Source organism: Protopterus annectens, chromosome 8.part0 (genome assembly GCF_019279795.1).
Source record: "Protopterus annectens isolate FY-2018-M chromosome 8.part0, PAN1.0, whole genome shotgun sequence".
Classification (NCBI taxonomy): Eukaryota; Metazoa; Chordata; order Ceratodontiformes; family Protopteridae; genus Protopterus; species Protopterus annectens.
In genome coordinates, this window is record NC_056741.1 from 1,593,120,622 (window position 1) to 1,593,136,055 (window position 15,434).

Here is a 15,434-nt window from a genome sequence, read left to right on the forward strand (position 1 = left end):
CAGGAGCATTAACAACAAGCTCCATAATCTTTATGCCCTTCTAGCCACCTACTCACCTGATGTGCTATGTCTTACAGAAACCTGGCTAAAACCAGGAACTAAAAATGATAAGGTTATCCCACCAGGGTACGACATACTTAGACTAGAATGAAACACCAGGAAAGGTGTAGGAGTAGCAGTTCTGTTTAAAAACACAATAGCTGTCACTCTAGCCCCACAGCAACACCCCTTGTTCAATAATGCAGAAGTCCTAGTTATCACACTACAGCTTAACAAAAGTAAATCCATATTCATTGCCTGCATTTATATCCACTCAGGCAACAATGCAAATGCCCTAGAAGACTTCCTCCAATGGCTTTCCAACACTTATCCCCATGAAACTATGGTGTTAGGAGATGTTACTATTGACTGGAACAATTGTTCCTCTGAATCTCCCACCACCCATATAAACCTCCACGGCTATACCTAACTTGTATCCTCACCCTAATAAAATAAGAAGAAAGTGGTGGAACCAACAAACCCAAAAAAATATAAATAGTAAAAAATAAAAAGGCGTAGTGGCTGGAGAATAAAAAACACACTTTTATTATCAATAAAAAGAATAATGTAGGTAAGTGCTTTCGAGGTGACCCTCTTCTTCAGACCTTAATAAAAACTACTACAAACATGCAGTTTAAATACAAGTAACAACCAGTGAAAACACATAATGAAAATTAGTGTGGCAAACCTCTTTTTCTTAAGAGATGTTTTAAAGAAACAGCACTGTTCAGGCCAGGTGAGACATAAGCCTTAAAATCAACAATCCATCTCAACTCTATATATTCAGTTTCATTGCGTAGATCTCCTCTTAAGCTCTCATTCATTTTTTGTAAAACTAAGAATTTAAAGATGTAGATCTTATGAATAGGGGCTACAAAGCCCATGAGATTGATAAGGCTATGGCAGAAGTGAACTCTCTTGATGATAACATAACCAAACCCTATTTCTCTGAAGACCTCCCTGCAAATGTACATGATGAAGGGAGAAAATGTGCTGAGATGGTGAATTGGCTGTGTTTAACTTTTTCTAGTGATGTTAACAGGGCCTGTGAGATAGTTACAAAGAACTGGGCTATTTTACTCACAGGCCCTCAAATCAGTAGAGTTGTAGGGTCCACTCCTAGCTTCAGTTTTAAAAATAGTAAGAATTTGAAACAACGGCTATGTTACAAGAACAACAGTAAAAGTGAAAGATTTATTTCGCAGCGCAAAGGAACATATGCATGTAGGGCTTGCAAAATTTGTTGCAACATATGGTCAATCTGCATGGTTGTGCATCCGATACACTTGAAACCAGTAGAATTTTCTTTCTATGCGGACTGTTGTACTAAGAACATAGTCTTTTTGGCCAAGTGTAATTCATGTAATGCATTTTATATAGGCAAAATGAATCGTATGTTGAAGGAGAGGGTCATGGAACATTTGAATAACATACGTAACAATAAATCAACAAATGCACTGGCCAAACATGTATCAGATTATGGTACACAGCATAACTTTAAATTCTTAGTTTTACAAAAAATTAATGAGAGCTTAAGAGAAGGAGATCTACGCAATAAAACTGAATATATAGAGTTGAGATGGATTGTTGATTTTAAGGCTTATGTCTGACCTGGCCTGAACAGTGCTGTTTCTTTAAAACCTCTTAAGAAAAAGAGGTTTGCCACACTAATTCTCATTATGTGTTTTCATTGGTTGTTACTTGTATTTAAACTGCATGTTTGTAGTAGTTTTTATTAAGGTCTGAAGAAGAGGGTCACCTCGAAAGTGCTTACCTACATTATTCTTTTTATTGGTAATAAAAGTGTGTTTTTTATTCTCCAGCCACTACACCTTTTTATTTTTTACTTTGTATCCTTAACCACCAGAATAAATAAATTCAACTACAAAGGCAGTGTCCTGGATTAGATTCTTATCAACAATCACCCAGACCTGTATAACACGGGTACCCTCCCAGATGACAGAAGTGACCACTTACTCACTTACATCATTAAGCAAAAAGTAGATAACCACCACCAAGTTCTTTACAAATCTATCAGAAACAACAAGAACTTAAACTCCACTGACTTTCAGAACAAACTCTGAGCATGCAATTGGGCCATACTTAAAGAACTTACTCTAGATGATGCTATAGACTATTTTAATTCTAAATTCCTCTCCAGTCTAGATTCCCACACTCTTACCTGCACCATTAGAGCCAAAACCAAGACTGCCCCCTGGCTCTCTAAAGTAACCAAAACCAAAATCATAGCAAGAAATAAAGCATGGGAGAAATGGCGCACCTCCAAAGACCCACTTGACCATATTAAATTCTGACAACTAAGGAATGGTACCAAGAAAGCTACACTGTTAAACAAAAAAAAACCTTCTATCAACACCTTCAGCAAAAACACCAGAACAAACCTCAAAAATTTTGGGCAGGCATAAACAAACTGCTCCACCCTGGCCAAACCTCCACCCCCACCCCCTCAACTTGCGACCTTAAAACTCCAAAGGAAACTGTTAACATCATTAACAACTTTTTTACCAAAACCATCCAATCACTAGCTAGCCAACTACCCCCCACCAGCTCCTTTCAAAACTCCTCCACAACCACTACCACACCCCCTTTCACCTTCCAGTCTGTATCTACATCCACCATTCGATCTCTAATTAACAAACTAAAGCCCACTACTCTGGCAGCTGATGTCCTCCCACCAGAATTTTTACAAAAAGGGGCAGATGCCATTGCATACTCTGTCTCGGTCATAATAAACCGCACCTTGACAGAAGCCACTATCCCCTCTCTCTCTGGAAGGTTTTCCATGTCATTCCCCTTCATAAAGGAGGGAATTCTTTAGACCTCAAACTTCCGACCAATAGCCATACTATCACCACTGGCCAAAATTATGGAAAAGTGCATCCACAACCAATTAATGCACTATCCCACCAAAAATAAACTACTGGCCAACTCTCAGCATGGTTTTAGGCCACACCAGAGCACCACATCAGCCCTCCTATCCTTCTCTAACTCTATCAACACCAATCGAAACAATAACAAACTTACCTGAGCGCTCTTCCTAGAGCTCTCTAAGGCATTTGATATGGTCAATCACCAACTGCTTCTTCGCACCCTGAAGGAACTGTCACTGAATAGTAGCTCCATTAAATGGTTCCAATCTTATCTGTCTGAAAGACAACAAGCAGTTTTATGGCATACCCTATCCACATGTCTACCCATTACTCTAGGAGTCCACCAAGGCTCCATACTAGGACCACTACTCTTCTCAGTCTTTATCAATGACCTACCCACCATCATTCCCAAGGCCACCTGCATCCAATACGTGGACGACTCTACTTTAAATATGTACTGCCTCCTCCTCAACTGAGCTTTTAACCTTAACCAGAATACTTTCAATGATGTATAAAATGGTTTGCAAACCGTCAGCTTCTATTAAACCCCAACAAAACTAAACTGCTGATCTTTTCCCCCACCTGCAAAGCCTCCTCACCATTCTTTACTATAAGTTCCAACAATGGCACAATTATATCCCCAGATACTCACACAAAACTCCTGGGCATCACAGTCGATAACGCCCTAAAATATGATATCCATGTCAATCATGCCATCAAATCTGTCAACAAAAAACTAGCCTCCCTATACAGGATCAAAGCCTTCCTCACTCCTTTTGCAAGAACCACTATTGCTCGGTCTCACCTACTATCTACCCTCCTCTATGCCTCCCCCCTCTTCTCTAACCTGAACCAAGCCACCCTTACCAAACTTGCTAGTTGTTACAACCATATTGCTAGATTTGCTACCAGTGCTATCTCTAGGACCCACCATTGTATCAACCTAACTCAACTAGGATGGCTGGAGTGGCCCAGTCTTCTCTGATACAACCAACTTATAATAACCCACAAAATACTATATCGATCTGAAAAAACACCAGCACTAAATAAGATCATCAAACCATACAGCAACCTGAGGACATCACGCTCTGCTGACAAACTGCTGGTACAAACAGCTAAGAGCATAAATGTGGCTGGGGACTCACTATTCGCCAGCTCAGTAGGTAAAACTTGGAATATGCTACCTGCCGAACTTACTCACCAATCCTCCTTAACCCAGTTCAAAAAAAGCCTCAAACTACACTTTCAACGGCATTGGCAGTGTCCCTGCTTAAACCTTGACTAATCACCACCCGTTGCTCCTGCAAACTCTCCCTAAGCATTTCAACCTTATACTCTAATAAGTGTACGAATTCTTGAAGGGACTTAGCCCATAACTCTGTGTGTTATTGTCTGAAATTGAAGCCACATGATTTTGATGTTGTCTACTATGTTTTATCCATGTTTGTCAACCTACTGAAAACTGCATATTATACTTATTTCTAAATGTTTCTATTGTTCCTAATGTATTTATACTCTGCTTTCTGGAGCTTTTCTTCCCAGGCCTCCGCTGAAAATGGACATATATCCAGTTGGACTTTCCCGGTAAACAAATGTAAAATAAATAAATAAATACATTTGCTAAAAACTCACACATTTTAAACAGGACAGACCAAAAACACCTCTTGACTTCTTTGCTTAGAAATTCTGGACAAAACCAAAATTAACAGGTGGGACAAATCATTATTATTTTATCTATTTGTTAACTAGGTAAGTTCACTGGGCAAAGTATTCTTTTTCAGGAATGACATGGGAGTACAATCTGGTTCAGCTACTTGTTCAAAGTCACACAGTAGGCAAATGGAGGTGGAAGAATTCCAGCCCTGCACATTTAACTACATGCTGCAGTTTAACAGCTCAGTCTTAAGCACCTGACAAATCTAATTCACTTAAAATGGTAACAGAACAGGTATTGGACAGACATGCATTTTCTGAACAATAAGAACTGTGAAAGTAATTATGAAACAAAATCAGAGATGCACAGCACAGCTGGAGACAGATAAGAGTCAGACTACCCCAATTCACTTACAATTTTAGCAGAACAATGAGTTTTCCATCAGCATGTGTTTTCTGAACAAAAAGAAGTATGACGCTCTAATGACCACCATTATTGATGGACTGTATGAGCTACAAGAAAACGAAGAGGCTAATGAAATTCTCACAGTTAGAATATAGGATTAAGGCTGCAAGCTATTAATGAGGTGCTTCAAGTAAGAATCAGGGTACAGGGTTTGATGCTTTCGATGTCTTTATACCTACTGTGTGACTTTGAGCAAGTCACTTAACCAGGCAGTGTTCTTGGGGTACTCCTAAAAGGTGGGTTTACATGGCTAACCAATACATTAAAAATAACATAATTATGAAAAAAAATAAAAAAGGCATAAGTATGAGTAAAATCAGAGATATTAAATTTTCTAAACAATAAGGACTATGACACTAATGACTGACATTAATCCTTAGTATTTATCAGAAAATAACACTGTACACATTTTAGGAGGTCCAATGTAAACTGTGGGAAGTTTGTGCAAAATCTCAGATCCTTTCCACTCAAACCAAGTCAAAATCAGGGATGTCTGAATGACACGCAAGTGTAAGTCTAAGTGTGGCAAGGGCTATTACATAATGTTTTGGATATCCTTTACCCTGTCCAGTTTGTATTTACTTTGCTTATAAGAACATGTTGTAAAAAAAAATAATGGCAGCTGAACTAATTGGTTTCATGAAACAGAAGACACCACTTTAGATACAAAGAAGGGACTGTTATCATAGGTGCTGTCACACTGTGAAAGGCAGTGTAAGGATTTTTACAGATTAAAGAGTGCAGTTTAAAAATCCTTCTTGAAATAAACCATTTTTTACAGATTAAAGAAAGTAGTTTAAAAATCCTTCTCGAAATAAACAAAGTGTTTTACCAACAGAATAATTTTAAGTACATTAAAAGATGGTTCAAACTGAAACAACCCCTTTTTTTTATAAAGTTCAGTCTGAAGCAGGTGAGAAAATAGTGTGTGGAATAGGAAGGTGCATGATCCCTTTGATGAAGAATTTAACTGCAAGGTATTTTGAAATGATGGGATTGTGGGCACACATACATATACCTTAATTCATACTCTCAACACTCCTAAAAACTAAAGGGGCTGTAGTTATTTACATTATACAATATGTTTCCTTCTTGTGCTTTGTGTCAGAGCGTTCTTCTCTCTCTCTCTCTTTCTTTCTTGAGTGTCTACCTCCCTTCTTTTCAAAGGGAGATGCAGCTGAGAGGAGCCATTCAGGATCTTAGGATCAGGTCAGCTGACTGGCACTTCCAAATACATTTCAACTGTGACCATAAAAATGAACACTGAACATAAAAAAAATATGTCTGCAGATAGAAATGGAAAATCTACCACCAAAGAGTGTACACTGTCAGCTCTGTTGTACTTTGGTGGTACATTTTCCAATTTCAACAGAAACAGTAAAAAAAGTTTGTTTTTCTTTAAATATCATTTTTGGTACCAAGTTGTACCACAGGTTAGCAAAGGGGAAGGAGCACACTGTCCTGTGCCAGTGCCTAAATCCACTACTAAAGAGAACAGCTCTTGTGCCATGCCACTTGTCAGTACCCTGACCTCATTTCTCTACTCTCCTATGGTTACTTGGTTACTACACCATCACTCCAACGCATGCCCTATTCTTGCTTACTCCCCATTCCCAAGGCAGCACTGTTCTGTCTCATTTTCTGAAAATAAAGGGAAAATCTATGTGTATCAGCTCTTCATACTCACTGGTTTCTTTCTGCACCTTCCAGCCAACTTCTAAAATACAATGTCTCTAACAGACATTCTGCACTTTCCAGTAACAGTTTTAAATTCCAAGACTCATCAGTGTATCTAGCAATAATAATACTGAATGTATGAAAATGCTCACTTCCATATATTAAATTCCAAGACTACATGTTTCAGAGTATTCCATTTTCTCTGAGGTATACTGATGTTGAAGTTAGTAATATACAGGTTATGGAAGTGTGAAGTTACAGACGGGCATGCACCCTTCAAAAATAACTTTAAAAAATACTAATTGTCTCCACCTGCTGTTCTTCTTTAGTTTCACATTTTTGTCATAATTTGGAACTCAGAATTACTGGTTTCAGAATTACAACAGGAAGTCCACTTTCTCCAGGCCCTATCTGGAACTTTTGTCACAGACCTAGTTTTTGTCTTTGAAATAAATCAAACTGCATTTTAATACCATTTTTATGATACCTGATCCCAGGCCAACCCTTGCTTATTGTAGCCTGTTCATTCTCTTTAAAACTACAGTAATGTCCTATTTCAACTAAAAAAAATCTACTCTTCCTATATCAGTAAAAAGGCAAACATCTTGGATACTTTTGCACTGTCACTTACAAAAACACTGCAAATAATGGGTTAACCCTCTCTTACTCTGCTACTCACCGTCTTTTCATGTGAGTAGAATCTGTTGACTACAAAAGTCTTGTTCCTTTTGTTTAAGCAACATTTTCCCATGCTTCCTCCATGTGAGATAAAACCATTTCACTTTCCCCACTTGTGGGGCACAGAGTCAAACGCATTGTTAGTTTAAGTAGAAGTTAAAAGAAAAAGACAATCAGCACAAAACAGAATCTTCAAACTTTCATTCATCTTGAACATAGAGGATATGACTGGGTCACAGATCATGGCTTATGTGTTTGAGAGATGGACACCAATAAATTCACCTCGAGAGCAAAGCTTGAATGGTGACTCTCTTGGCATCCATGTGGAGAACATATAATAATAAGTTAGGATCAGAGACCCGATCATAACTGTTTGTAGTGCATGGGGTTTTTATCTACTCCATGTGTTACTAGTTAAAAAAAGAAAAAAAATCAGAGTGTTTTGATGGTTCTCAAAGCCATAAAACACTTAATGAGTGCTGTCAGGAAGGCACAGTAACACAGTCCCTTTTGTTTATACTCCCCTTCCATGTCTAAACAGTCCAGATTTTCCCAGAATGTCCAGATTTTTGCCTCATATATTTGGTCTGTCCCTCATAAAGTCCATGATTTTCAGACAAATTACTGAGGATTGAATTATTTATTTATTTATTTATTTAACATTTGTTGACGGGGAAAGTCCTCTAGGTTCATCCAGATCCCTGTTTTTCAGGAGGCGGGAGAAATGCTCCAGACGCATGTCTTTAGAATTATTAAAATAATCTTCTTTTTCTTTCATCTTTTCCCAGTTAGGAGGTGTCACAGCGTATCACCTGTCCGCTCATGATTGGCAGTGGAGTTTTACGGTGTTGAGTTGCCAGCCCAGTGCCCAACCTTCCACAGAAGCCACACACACACACACCTAGGGCCAATTTAGAGTGTCCAATCCACCTACAGCATGTCTTTGGGATGAAACCGGAGCACCCGGAGGAAACCCACACGACTACAGGGAGGACATGCAGACTCCGCACAGAAGGCACCCCGGCCGAGGATTGAACCGGAGAACCTTTTGCTGTGAGGCAGTAACACTAACCGCTGCACCACCGCGGCCTGAATTATTAAAATAATAACATTCATATATGTTTCAGGCTTCGCATCCTTCAGAAAAAAAAAAAAGATCCTCTTCTCCCCATTACTTCTTCTGCACTGCACTGATGTACTGTGCAAGTGTGGGAACAAAATAAATAAATAAATAAAAAACAGCAATGAAATTCTTTTCTCCTCTACTTCTCATGTTTTGCACTGATGTATTATGCAAGCATGATGACGTAAGTCCCATACGCATGCACAGTAAGCAAACAAAGAAGAATTCGGAGGAACACTACAGTGCCGTTATACAAAGACATTATTTAAGAAAGGTAAGCAATTTCTTTCTTAAATAAGGTCATTCTATAATAGCAATAATCTGCTCCAATTTGTGGGCCTATTGGGAGATACCCACGGTTGTCTTTGTTTAATCACTTGGGCTTCATCCTCGTGATCAAACCACACCAGCTGTGGATAAATCCTGATATACCATGTACAGTCGTGGATTATAACTTAATTAGAATCTAACTAGGCCACATAAAATCATGGTTATCCAAAGAACACATTTGTCTGTCATGATGTCCCTCTTGTCAAACAACAACCACCAGGCAGCTCAAGCAGCCTGAAAGTCCAAGCCAGAACAATAATATACCAAAAGACTCAGCAGAAAGAATGGCTCAAAAAACTTGCAAGTACTTCACAGATTTAATATATATATTCAGAACAATTAGCTCAACAGCTCACCAGAATGAGAGAGAACATACTACTGCAAAAGAAGGGCACTTTGCTATGTCACAATTGTACTTGTTGTTGTGTACTTATAAACAGAAATTCCTTCTTTCTTCTTCCTGTTACAAATACTTAATATAGATTTAATAGTTATGCAACCTGTAACACCATTAATGTTGTGTATCTTGCTACTTCTATGAACTGTGACTCATTCTATATAGGTAAGACAAGCAGAAAACTTAAACAAAGGATTACTGGACACATGCCAGATATAAAGACACAGGCAAAGATAAATGCTTTAGCAAAGCATATAATAGAGAATGATGAAACACATCACTTTAAATTTCCAGTTTTACAAGTGATTACGAACTGTGATAGAGGTGGGGATTTGGTAAGCACAACTGAAGCTCTAGAAGTAAAATGGATGAATATTTTAAGGACTTATCAGCTATCAGGGTTAAATGAAATGTGTAATTTAAAACCATTTTTAAAAATGCGACCAGTGAAATAATGGATGCTTTTATTGTTTTAAGCTAGGATGTTTATATTTGACTGCTGCTGATTTGTTATGTTAATTAGGATGATGTCACTGAATGAGGTTTTTTAAATGGTTCTGTTTTAAATCGGATGAAGTATATTGCATGAAAGCTGTTGAGCTAGTTGTTTTGAAGTTTATATGTTAAATTTGTGAAGTACGTGGAAGCTTTCTGACCCATTCTTTCTGTTGAGCTCCCTCATGGGTCCAGTACTCAGATGCTTTTTAAATGTCATAAAATTATTTCCGTCATTTCAAGACTGAATCTCTGATTTTAGCTATAGCTGAGATCAAGATGAAAGAAAATAGGTTCTAACCTGTCTTGCTACAACTCGCAAAGCAGTACTACTATCTGCCCTATTTCAGTCTTGTTAAAAAAAGGTTAGTTAATTGTTATACCAGTTACCCCTCAATTCTCAGAGAATTGTGTGATTAATTTCAGTAGTTCAACTTTGCATTTTGCACCTATAGTTTTACAAAAAGCATATATCAGACTCTAGGTAGTAAAGCCTCCCTGAGCATGTAATAAGAGTAAAACAGTAACTGAATTCTGGAATGTACCAGATCTACATAAGGCTGTCCTTTCATGAGTGGGGAGAAAAGGCTGCATGAGAAGCTATGAAATAAGTACAACTGGCTCACTAAATAATCGTCGGTCTAGGCGGGCCATGGGTTCCTTATCCGCCTCTAAATATATACTTGTTATACTCTACATTTTCTGAACTGATCTCTTTCATGCATTATTGCAATCATAAAATAAGACTTTTCTGTACGCACACATCTTTGTTATGGTCAATAAATACAAAGATTTGTTAGTGTGCTCGTGCTATAACTGTTTCATGTTTAGTTTGTTATACAGGGACTAGGCTTGTTCAGACATGCTTGTCCTATACACAGAGTTCTGAAGCAACATCATATTTTTGTGCATAACTGACTACAGCTTATTGTTACAAATGTTCTCACACTTAAAAGGATACAAAGCCAAAATGTACAATTCAGAAATGCTACTAGTAGGATGATCTGTTTCTTCAGAAGCACAAACAATACTTCAGTGCCGTGGATCTAGCCATCCTATGTTTCAGTAGTTCCAAATCTTCATTAACAGGAGTTGACTAACTTACGTTTTCTGGCATACAACAAAAAACACTTGTTAACTACATATTAACTACATACACACTGCACATATATGCACTTTGTTCACTCAAAGAAATACATGCATGCAGAGACAGATACATATACACAGACACACACACACACACACACACACACACACACACACACACACACACACACACACACACACACACACACACACAAAGAAACACATACACGTGAATGTGCACACACAGAATGTGAATTAGTAAGTACATAAGTGGTACAGGCATAGCCTAGACACAAAGTACTTTATAATGAAAGATTATTATAAAGGTTTATGTACTTTTGATCCTAGATCATCTAGAAAACACCTTGAATAAGGGAAGAGAGTAGCATTTTACCATGTTACCTACATTTGAAAAAAAATCCTTAAAGGCGTTCAACAGTTCTTTGATGCCATCTGTGTCTGCCTTCTGTGAACATGAGCAAAGCATCAGCTTCATACCTCTCAACCTCTTAAAGCGAGAAATCTGGACAAAGCCTAGTATAATGGGGGGGGGGTGTCCAAAAATAGGGACAGATTTGAAATACTGCCCTTGCAAGATTAGAAAGTATATAGGATAAAAGGTTTTATATTAGCATGAATGTTCTGAAGGATATAAAGTCTGAAACTGATGTGTCATTATTTAGTTATTATGTAGTTACTTCAGTTCTCACTGATTTGCCAGAAAAACACATATTTCATAAGAAGCAAACCAAAAATATGAGGCAAAAAATCTGGACATTCTGCATAAATTTGGACAGTTGAAAGGTATGATAAGCTTTACTAGCTGAGCAGAGTCACTTACACACTCCTGTCTGAAAAAATAAATGATGAATGTAATAGGCAAAAACCCTTTTCAAGCATATTGCACGTACCTTGGTAATTTGTGTGAATCACATCTACAAACTGGCCATCTGTGTAGTCCAAATGATGGCTTGGTCCAGTAGAAGAAAATCTGCGAGCAAAAGGATCAAGGCCTGAAGGAAGACAGTGGCAGCAGTCAAAGAAAACATCAACATGTTAGAGAAGTACCAATAAGCACACACTTATTCGTAGAGTTAAACAACGACATATACTGGGCATCACAGCAAATCCCTATCTATTTATTTATTTAACTTTTATTTACTTGTTAGCCAAGTGAATAAGTGATCTGCTCCTAAACAGACCCTTTTCCATGAGTCATGACCCAGACTACAATGACAGGGTAAAACACAATATTTATGAATGGTGTGGAGTGTCCAATAAATGAGTATTCTTTTGAGAGTTGGAAGAAAAGTACAGTTCTGGGAAAAACAGTGCACACAGACAGGGGAAGAAATTATAGTCTGTGCAGAGGCAATGACTGCATATAAGGATTAGTCCTAGACTGTAGAGCTGTGAGTCAAAACCCTTACACTAGTGTAAAACTGATGCTAGGCTAGGACGATACAAGTATTGCATAATATTTGTATACTTCATGAAAATTCAACCAGCAGTGAATAAAACTATAAAACACCACACCACCTAGTCCAACAGGCACAGACACAGCTTGATTGGTTATTAAAAAATGAAATTCTATGTTCAAGAGACATAAAGGAGCTCTCTGAGCATGTAGCCCAGGCCGGTATGACCCTGACCTTGACTAGCATCTTACCCTCACCAAGAATGATGCCACAATATGAAGACAAGATGATCAATTTCAACAATTGGCTTAAGTACTGGTGTCATTCAAAGGGGATCCAATGCCTGTCAGCTTGGGATGATATGCTCGACAAGCCACGATGCTTCGCTAGGGATGGCTTGCACCTGTCACCCCTGGGCTTTCGGATATTGGCAAAGGCTCTTGCTACCATAGTGCCTTTTTTAGGCAAGGCTCAAAAGACAAACCCACCTCCATAGGTATCACAAGGGATAAGAAACTAAGAGTAATGCTACTCAATGCCAGAAGTCTAAACCTCAAGATGCACTTTCGAAACTCTCCTTAGCATGGAGAACATCGATATCTGTGCAGTAACAGAAACCTGGTTCAGGGCTCCCGAGAGCACCCCAGCACTACCAGGTTATACCTCATACCATGCTTTTCAGCCCCAAAACTTGGACCGAACCACAAAAGGAGGGGGAGTATCAATATTCATCAAAGATACCCACACCTCCAGGTTGGTGGCAAAGCACAAAGCATCAGGGACTATCCATGTGCAACTAACAGTGGGTAAAACTGCCTTCCCGTTTATAGCCTGCTACAGACCACCCTTCCAAACCAAGGAACCCCACTCGGCCTTCCTGAGAACACTGGAAAATATGAAGGTCTCTCCAAACACCATTATATTGGGCGGCTTCAACTACCCAAACATAGACTGGGAGCATTACTCTAGCTCCAATACCCTAGCCCAAAGGTTCCTAGAATTTATAAACTCAAATGCTTTGGAACAACTTGTTACCACTCCCACAAGAGGGGAAAACACACTGGACCTGATCATCACCAACAAGGGGACTCTATGCTCCAGACCAGAAGTGTATCCCTCACTGGTAAGATCAGACCATAAACTAATCTCACTGGATATTCACATCCCGACCCCACCCCCTGCCCAGAAAACCACAGTGAAAAACTTCTCTAAAGCAAATTTCACACTCCTCAAAACCGTGGTGGAATCCTTCAAAGCCCCGGGCCTGTGGAAAATACGCCCCAGACCGCAGAATCCTTTATAAACGCATTCTATGAACACCTTCAGGAATGCATGGATCATGCGATCCCAAATAAAACCAAGACCCAATCCTCCAAAGGCAAACGTCCTGTCTGGTGGACCCCAGCCATAAACAAACTATACAATAGAAGGAGGAAGCTACTAAATGATAGAGCAAAATCCCACAAAAAGAAGGCATCACTGATCAGTATTAGCAAAAAACTACGGGCACTCATAAAATTGTCTAAGGCCAGCTTCGAGAGAAAAATTGCACAGGACACTAAGGATTATCACAAGGCTTTCTTTAGTTATGTTAGGAACCTGGGTGGGAATTCCCAGATATGCTCAGAATTAGTCCAAAATGACATAAAATACACTGAACCCACAGACATTGCCAACATCCTAGCTGACAGGTTCAGCACAAACTCCCCCCTCCCCACCAAAAGGGCAAATATCTATCCCAGCAGAGTGCTGCCCCCCTGACATCTCAGATGCTCAGGTAAGAGCCGCCCTCTCCAAAGCAAAAAATACAGCATCAATGGGACCAGATGGTGTCCTGGGCTGCGTCCTACATGAACTCCAAGAAGAGCTAAACCCAAACATAAAACTACTGTTAAATCTCAGCCTTACTACAGGATATGTGCCCAAAGAGTGGCGTACAGCAACGGTGGTCCCTCTCCATAAAGGTGGTGACTCAATGGATCCTGGAAACTATCGCCCCATAAGCCTGACTAGCTTGGTCTGCAAAGCTATGGAAAGGATCATCATGGACCTCATAAATAAAGATATTGGGGACCTACAGACACTGGATCCTACCCAGTTTGGCTTTGTTAAGGGCAGATCCTGCCTCTTAAACCTGGTTGATTTCTTTGAAACAGTCACCAAGGCCATTGACGAGGGGAAGGTGGTCCACACAGCCTACCTGGACCTCGCAAAAGCCTTCGATACAATACCCCACTCAGGCATTATAGATAAGCTCACCAGCTTAAATATAAACCCCTATGTCACTAGATGGATTGCAAACTGGCTCAAGGACAGAACCCACATGGTTAGAATTGCTGGAGCCATGTCAGACTCCAAACCAGTTACAAGTGGTGTCCCACAAGGCTCAGTCCTGGGACCTCTCTTGTTCGGTATATATTTCTCGGAGGTACAGGCCAACATGGAAGGACTATGGCTGACCAAGTTCACAGATGACTGCAAACTGGGCCATAATCGACTCTCCAGCCGATACAAGCATCCTCCAAAAGGGCCTCATAGAAACAGACAACTAGTGCCAGAGCCATGGCCTCAAGCTAAATGCCAAAAAGTGTATAGTCATCCCTTTGGCAAAAACAAAATGCCCACAAATTACCACATAGGTGGTAATCCATTAAGTACAGAAGAAGTAATTAGGGACCTGGGTACCCAAGTTGATAGCAATCTCTCATTTGACAACCACGTGGCCAAAGTGGTTAGAAAAACATTTTATATAGCCCACCTAATCATGAAGGGATTCACATCTAGATCAGGGGAGGTCATCGTGTCTCTTTACTCATCCCTCATCAGGCCCATAATTGAGTACAATGCCCCTTTTGGGATGTACCTTACCAGACACCTGCAGCAACTGGAAAGACCCCAAAAGTACCTCACCAAGAGGATCAAAGGGCTCAAACAGATGCCATATGCTGCCCGGTTAAAGAAACTCCAGCTCTACTCAGTGGCATACTGCCTGTTCAGAGGCGATCTGTGCCTGACGTATAAAGCCATGCCCAACCCAGAATTAATGGACATGCTGCACCTCAGAAAATCCAAATCCCATCGAGCTACGTGCTCGAGAGACTTGAACCTCAGCACTGAAATAAACAGGACATGCTGGAGGGACAGATTCATAACCCAGAGGACCCCTTCACTCTGGAATAAA

At 39.6% G+C, this 15,434-nt stretch overlaps 1 protein-coding gene across 1 annotated transcript in view; it reads right to left on the reverse strand.

Annotated features, from left to right (window-relative positions):
* Window positions 1–15,434, reverse strand: part of LOC122809553 (lipase member H-like) — a 462,467-nt gene that overhangs the window by 267,044 nt on the left and 179,989 nt on the right. The window contains exon 4 of the mRNA XM_044081135.1: window positions 11,747–11,848. Within this exon, the coding sequence (XP_043937070.1) occupies window positions 11,747–11,848 (102 nt within the window). The remainder of the gene's footprint in view (window positions 1–11,746; window positions 11,849–15,434) is intronic.